This window comes from Carex rostrata, chromosome 10, assembly GCF_964058835.1.
Source record: "Carex rostrata chromosome 10, lpCarRost1.2, whole genome shotgun sequence".
NCBI classification, from domain to species: Eukaryota; Viridiplantae; Streptophyta; class Magnoliopsida; order Poales; family Cyperaceae; genus Carex; species Carex rostrata.
This window is the reverse complement of record NC_135927.1, coordinates 1,368,984-1,377,375: the sequence shown is the minus strand read 5'-3', so window position 1 is coordinate 1,377,375 and position 8,392 is coordinate 1,368,984. Positions and strand designations below refer to the sequence as shown.

At 31.4% G+C, this 8,392-nt stretch overlaps 1 protein-coding gene across 1 annotated transcript; it reads right to left on the bottom strand.

Annotated features, from left to right (window-relative positions):
• Positions 1 to 4,051: 4,051 nt before the first annotated feature.
• LOC144560368 (uncharacterized) lies at positions 4,052 to 6,749 on the bottom strand. The gene is made up of 5 exons (XM_078309542.1): positions 6,719 to 6,749; positions 5,998 to 6,066; positions 5,162 to 5,658; positions 4,645 to 5,039; positions 4,052 to 4,459 (listed from the first exon to the last, which is right to left on the bottom strand). The coding sequence occupies exons 2-5, from the start codon at positions 6,005 to 6,007 to the stop codon at positions 4,351 to 4,353; spliced, it is 1,011 nt and encodes a 336-aa protein (XP_078165668.1). The 5' UTR covers positions 6,008 to 6,066; positions 6,719 to 6,749; the 3' UTR covers positions 4,052 to 4,350.
• Between the last annotated feature and the right edge of the window lie 1,643 nt (positions 6,750 to 8,392).

Sequence of the window (8,392 nt, the reverse complement as noted above, 5' to 3'; positions counted from 1 at the left end):
TCATGTACTTTGAACCCATTAAATTAATTAAATAAATATAAAGGAGTGTAATTTGTTTATAGGAGTTGAATCTCAAACCGGTTGATTTGAATGTTTTTTTTTTTTACTATGACAGACCGTATAAAGTATTGCTTTTGTTGTAATTTTGTTTTATATTTTGTATTAATTTATATATTATAGTTAGGAGATACATTGAATTATTCGAGGTCGATTGTTGTGTATCTTCGTGCTCACACATGAGCCTTGATCTTATCTTATAAGTGGTATATTCCTCAAAAGTTTCAATATTACATATTTATCTCTACAAAATCAATAATTACATATTTATCCTTAAAAATTGTAAAAACTTATATATTTGTTCAATCTAACTCTATAACATTTGAAAGAACTCCAAAAATAATTAAATAATATTTTTCTTAAACTTTAAAATTAATTAATAATATATTGACGATTATGCTCCTTCATTTCCGTTTTTTTAGTACATCTGAATTTTCTTCTCTCTAAGACGTCAAACCTCCCGTCTCTTTCTCCAAACGAAGATGGAAAAATTAAAGCAGTGAGGGGTGACAAAAATTTACGAGAGAGGAGGCGACGAGGGAAAACAGAGAGAAATCTATGATTTGGCACATTTGAAGAGAGAGGCGGGAAATTTGGCGCTTTAAAGAGAAGAGAACTCAGGCAGACTAAAAAAACAAATACGAATGGTATAATGGTCAACACATTCTTAATTAATATTGTAAAATAAATTTGAAAGTTTAAAAAATATTATTTAATTATTTTTTGAGATATTTGATATGTTATAGAGTTAGATTGGCAAATATGTGAATTTGTACAATTTCAAGGATAAATGTTTAATTATTAATTTTGGAGGGTTAAATACGTAATATTGAAATTTTTGAGGGAAATACATGAAATTCCCCTATATGATATTATAATTCCTAGAAACTTGCAGATTTATACGGACTGGGAGTGGACACACTTCTCAAAAGGCATCCACTATTCCATCCAAAAAATAATCTTTAATGACGTGGGCCTGTGGTTGACTGCCAAGTGGCAATTTTTTTTTTCTATTTTACCCTCTACTCCGGGTTTCTAAAAGCACGCTGATATCTCACTTTTAAAACTTGAGAGAAAAAATTTCACATCTTTTACAAAAAAATTTTAGATGTGTAGAAAATCGTATGATCTAAAAATTCTAAATTATTCAAAGCAGTGACTTTTTATATATTGGCAAAGATAATACTCTGTGTGTGTGGGAGGTGTGCGAGGAAGGTTGTAGGTTCAAAATTGAGATTAAAGAATTCTTTATGGATATTAAATAGTTAGAGGCTTGATCTCCAACTTGTCATATTGTTCAGGGTTGGACCTACAACTGTCATCATCTTCTTCTGGATTTTGAGTTTTAGTAGAGATCTATCGGTCCTAACCAATTTTGCCCCCCTCTAGATGCTCGATTTGTAATTCGTGTTTTAGGGTTAAAATTCAAATAAATTTGTTCAAATTTGATTGGTAATTAGAAGTACAAATTAGAGCATCATAAATTACAAGTCAAAATATTGAAAAATATAAGTTAAAGCATTGTTTTTTATCGAGTAACCAATTAGTTAATAGATTTAAACTCGACTAGCTATTTAAATCCGATTTGATATTATTTTGCCCCCCTGACGAAAATTCTGGATCCACCCTTAATATTGTTGCCATACCTCACTCATATCTCTACGTCCATGGGCGGATCCATAATTTATGTCAGGGTAGGGCACTAATCGGGTTCAAACCTTATCGGGTACACAATTGCAACTCAATCCCTAAACGATGTTTATTATAAAATATGTTATAATCATAAAATCGATTGACACAACGTTGAAATATTTTTCCTATGTTAATTAAAAATTTGTTTGGTACAATTCAGAGTGGGACTGTTCTTAGCCAATTAGCAAATCAAAGTCAAAACTTAGATAAAAATTTAACCGAAATATAAGTAATGAATAATAAAAGACATAAAAAGTTCGGCTTACCCATCTCCTTAGAATTGTAATAATAGGTCCCACTGTCAGACATTTATTGTTCTCTTATTATCTTTCATTCTATTTACGAAATAGAGTATCGCAGATCCAAAAAAATAAAATACACAAAATTGACCAAAACTCAAAAGGAATCGGTTCAAGAATTGAACTAACTCGGATCAGGGGTATGCACTATATCGAACTAGAGTAGGTACATTGAACAATTAATATTAGATCGAAATAAAAATTTCAAATTTAGAAGTAAACACTTGCCTACCCCAATTTATATGTGGATCCGCGAGTGTCTATATCCTTATCTCTATTTTTAAAAATACAGATACTCGTTCAAACAACTAAATATAATCTGAGTATTAAAATGTGTTTGGAGATCAAAATTTATATTATTTGAATTTTTTTTACTAATCCACATTATGCTGCGTAGTACTATGGCCTCACTCCTTAAAAAAATAATCATATTCTGAAAGTACTACGCGTTCAATGAGAACTGTCGACTGTCGAGTGATGAGCTCACCTAATTAATTAATTAATTAATTAAAAATATTGTCCAGTAAAATAAAAATAATATAACCTCAATCCCAACGAGACCGGATGAAGGGGGCTCGGATCCCCTAAAGTAACTCAAAATATGAGTTTGCATCCAAACAGTACGATGAACCTTTAACATTTGTGTGAGCAGATCAGACGGTTCGGATCGATACTAAAAAAATAGGGTTACTTTAGAGAATCCGAATTCCAGTGAAAGGGGGACAGAGACACAGAGACACAGAGACAAAACAAAAATTACCATTTTGTTTCTGATTTTTGCACCTTTGACCTTTGACTGAGTATTAATGTAATAATTTGTAACAGAATATTAATAACAACAAGAAGCTCTGTTCCTTTTTATTTTTAATTATTTCATTCTTTTTGTACCAAACCAATTAACCAACTCATAAAGACCAAACCCCTTCTCCTTGTACTTGTAGCCACCTTAATTTCTCTTTCTCATTCCTTAAAAGGGCAAAAGGAGAGGTATCTAAAACCTTTAAACCTTTAAACCTTTAAACCTTTAAACTCTAAACTAAACTGAATCCCTTTCCTTTTTATTATTTATTTCACAAAAGTTGATGTCATGGAAATTTACTCTACTACCTTACTATTTTCCCTCTCTCTACTTGTTTTTCTGGATTCGTCTCTTGCTCTGCTCAATCCTGGTAATTAATTCCATTTCCCTACTAATTTATTGAACTTATTTATTGATTACTCTTTAGTTCTTCTGTTCTGTTAATTTTCTTTCTTTTATATGCAGCAGTCAATCTTCCAGCCAACAGTAATGAAGATACTGACAACAAATTGGTAACTTACATTTCCAATGTAGACTTTTTCTGGATTCAAACATTGCTTAAAAATGCATTTCCAAGTTCAATAGAAGATAGAAAAATATGATTGTATGATTTTATTTTACAGAAACCTCAGTACGAGATCACATATGGCGGCGGCGGCATCACAGGAAGAAGATGGTTGAGAGAAATGAGCAATGTAAAATATGAAGGCATGGAAAAGTTGTCAAGAAATCATGATGCAAACCCGAATTTTTCCCGACCAACTGTTCTTCCGATTCACGCAAAACTACCACAAGATTCAGCCACAGAAATATTCACTCTAATCAACAAGGACTACACACCGAGCGGGCAACGCCGACGGCCAATTCACAATTAATTAGAGATAATAACACAAACCCTAGTTTTGAATTTTTGATCCCTAATTTAATTACTGTTAGTCGTTAGACCTCACTTGCTCTCTCATCCTATAATATTTTGTAAATAATGTTGAAAGTTTCTTTAGTTCTACTTCTAGCCAGTGGATCTAACAAGTGTTAGTTCATTTTTATTTTTCATGCAAGTAAATGTGGTTTAGAATTTAGATGGATAGCTAGTGGAATTAGTTATGCTTCATCTTATTACAAGTGGGCTGGATTTATTTAGTCCTTTTAATTTGATTTTGGGCCCAATAAATTAGGCCCATTTAAACTACAGGAATCTCACTGATTTGAATGTACATGAACAATTTGTATTAAACAAACAAAATCCAGTCAGTCCATTATACATGAAATGAAACAGCTCCATATCATTTTTCTCTACAACCCTTGCACAATCAAATAAAAATGCAAAACAACTATTTACCTTTAGCTAACATAACCTCTCTCTCTCTAACCTGCCCTTGCACCAAATAACATAGCAGGATATTGGAACAAAAAAAAAAAGAATAATTCTAGACATATTTCAACATAGCATTTTGAACATACGTATTGAATATATATGATCTCTCATAAGCAGCTGAATTTATTTCAAAAACTGCAACAAAATAAATTTGATCTCCATCCACGGTGCTTCCTGTATCTCCTTCGGTCGGCCTTTGCCATTTTTATCGGACTGCTGTTCCACTCATTCTGCATTCTGCGCATTATTTAGCATGCAAATTCAGCATAATAACATCAAAACAACAATTGAAAAAGATACTGAAATCAGTATATATTTTCCTTGTTTTCTTACTGGTATCATGGTTGATATTTTGCAGGAATATATACCGAAATGCCCTTATATTATATTATATTATATGTACAAAGAAATAAAATTCTTACATGGGGAAGGCAAAAGACCGAGCACTTGTTGTACTACTATCAGAACGAATGGATAGGCTACCAGAATAAGCTATACGTGCCGAGTTATTACCCGGTAACTCCATTTGCGGTATGTTCAATTCCCCGCAATGCTGGGAAAATGACATGCGAGAGGTGATCTTTGGTCCATCAAAATTATGGCCATTCTCTGCTTCTGCGTGGCATGATGGCACGGATCTCGATGTGTCCGACATCTCTTCTGTACCATTCATTTCAGTGCCTGACAGCACAGGCAGTGAAGCGGGATGTTCTTCAGTAATTTCATCAGAAGAGACATCAACTTTGCTGCTCTCAACGGGTTCACTGGCATCAGACCCGGTCGTCACTGTTGCTTCAGGGGAATGCTTCTCTATACTCTGTATTTGTAATGATGAATTTTAAACAAAACAATTAGTAAACAAAAAACAGACTAATTAAATGAAAGTGATTGATTTGTTGTTATATTATTACTTGTCTTTTATTTTAAAAAAAATTATACCTGAACAGCTGATTTCTTTTCATCAATTTTTTTGAGGTGAAGGTCAGCTGATTTTTTATCTTCAGAAAAGAAAAGTTCTTTCAAGCTTATAGTTTTTTCATCTAAAATCTCTCCAATTACAACCTCCTTTTCATCTGGTACCGAACTATGATCCTGCACGGTCTTCAAAGCAATCTCCTCGCCTTCTTCTGTTATACTTGAGGTAATCATCTCATTTTCTTCAATTTTAATTGGAGAAACTTTTGCACCTTCATCTATGCAAACATCCTTAATTATGTTCTCGCTTATAACCACTTTGTCGGGGCATGTGATTTCGGTAATGGTTTTGTCATCATAAATGGCTTTATCTTCTTCAAGGTCATTTTGGTCAATTGTCGATGGAACTTGAATTTCATCTTCAAAGGATAATTTGGGGTCTCTCTTTAGATTTTCATCGGCTTTGCTCAGGGCAACATTTATGTCTTCAAAGAAGTTATGGTTATATGACTTCTCACTATCTGTTTCATAAAAGTAACATGTTATGTAAATAGTAAAATTTCATAACCAGTTAATTATCATAAAAGTAACAACTAACTAAATACAAGTTTTCTTCTTCAAAATTTCATACAGTTTGGCAAGGAGGGGTTAATTAGCCGGGTTTATTTTTTAAAAATAAAATTGTACCGGTACCCTACTTGAGGTACTAATTGGTTAATCAATTCTTAATGGATCAACATAAAATTGGATTTGATGCTGATCAATTTTTGCAATTTTACTAATAAATTTAACACATAAATTAAGTTGTTACACAGACAAAAATTTAAAACAAATGAATTTAATTTTGAGTGTTTGCACACCTATTTTCATGTTATCAGCTATACACTCAACCGATTTCCATGGATTATGCCAGATATTCTGCAAGTTTCCTGAAAAAGGAAAAGGAAAGAAAGAAATTAATTGTCAAATTTACATACCAAAGATATACTCATCAAATTAATTAATTAGTAAGCAATAAGCATTAACTCATCAAATTAATTAGTAAATACAAGAAACATTCAGAGGCTAGCTTCAACAAAATTGATATGAATGTTGACATCTATTGAAGAAGCAAAGAGAAGGCTTATAGCAATCAAAAGCAAGAATAAATCTTCCAAATATATTAATAAAAACTTGCACCAAAAGTAACAAGAGGAGAAAAGAGTAGCTAAAATTTAACAAATTACCCCAATATTCCCAAATGAAATGAATGAATAGAATTATATTATTTTCTGGATAATTAGAAGAATTGCTCCTATTCCAGCATTAATTAATACCAGGTAAAAAGTACTACAAGGCAAGAATACAGATGCAACTAATTAAAAGAAACCATCAGAAATAATTAAAAGTCTGGTTGAATAGAGGCAGAATTAAATGCACCTAACAACTACTTGATAATAAAATATAAAGAAAATGAAACAAAATACACCCACTATACATGCATGGGACAAAGAAAGTGACCCAAAACAGAAGAAAATAAACTTTTGATTAAATCTCCAGCTACCAAAATTAAATGCTACTTCTCTTTTTCCAAAATCTCACCCTTTAGATAGCAAAACAAAGATACGGAGAAATTAAGAAAGAACTGCTTAATTAGATCCACCTTCAAATCTTGAATGTTTCTACTAACAAATGAAACAAATTTTGACTTGTTTTAAAATTTGGGCAAAAATATGATGAGGTGACTTTGTAAATATTTTATTTAATATATTAAATGTCAGAGGGCGTCTTGCCCCTGACCTTCAAAAAAAAAAAAAATGGGCAAAAAGGGACAAAATAAATTTAATTAGTTAAAGTAGGATGTATCTATTTAATATATATATATATATGTCAAAGCACAAATTAATTAAATTTGTACTACTAATTGACAAGGATAGAAAAAGAGAGAGTTGGGTGTTTCTAATTATGTATGTAGTTGCAAGTAAATGACAATCACAATCAAAAATAAATGAGAGAATGAATTTCCTTGTTTTTGTTTAATGGAAGTTGATGAAGGTAATTAATATCTGACATTTACTTGATACCCACCAACTTAATAACAAGATATATGTCATAATCACAACCAAAACCTAACCTAACTTTTCTTCTTTATTTTTCTAAAAAAAATAAATAGAGAGAGAGAGAGAGAGAGAGCACAAATAACAATTTTGTCAAAGCATGGAAAAAGAAAAGAAGGAAAACTAACTATATATAAACCATCGTCATCATAATCATAATCAATCCCCTGCAAGAAATTAATATATTTCTGATAAGAAGAGAAAATAGCACTAAATAATTATGTTTCAAAACATACTTTTTTCTTATTATTTTTTGAGAAACAGAATACAAACAGGATGCTTTCAGCAAAAAAGAAAAAAGAAAAAAAGAATAAAAATCATATGAGAGAAACAAACAGAGAACTTGGCATAAAAATTCAGAAGAGAAAGTACAGTACCTTTTATCCTTGTATGAATCTTCGCTTGAATCTCTCTTTATTTATCTGTGTTTTGAGTTTGGGTCTCTCTCTCTCTCTCTCCCCAGAAACTGCCAAAAGTTGGAAGGAGGAGAAAGAATTGGAAAGAAAAGCAGGTAAAGTGAAAATTTAAATGAAACCCAAAATTTGTATATTTTTAAAAGGGGGAATTGAGAAGATCGAGACCTTGGATCTCTTTAAAGAGGAGAGAAGAGAAGAGAAGAGAAGAGGCGACAACGCGCTAGAAAAGCCACTATATCTTGCCACACTCTTTTTTATATTATGAGAGAAGAGATATGCAAGTGATTTGTGATTATTTTATTATGAAGGGGCTTCGTTGGCATAACATTAAGTCAAATGAGAGAGAAGCAAACACAGTGCATTCAATTATATATATTAGCGCCAATTAAATGGATGCACTTTCAACTTTCACAATTTCTAACCATGCCCCTAATTATTTCAAATTCTCTATTTGTTTTATGAGGAGCTTTCTAATGCCTCATGTCTTTCATACCTCATATTATATATTTTCGTTTTCAAAGTTTAAATTGTCGATCCAAATTGCTCAATATGATATTTATACTAAAATATGCTTGGAGATAAAATTTTATAATTTTTGAAAATTTTTTTTATTATTTTTTAAGATGGGTAGAAAATCATTGTTTTTGGAACGTTCCAAAAACAATTATTTTGTACATATCTTATAAAATAGTAAAAAATAAAGATTCAAAAATTATAAAATTTCATCCCCAGTATAAATATCA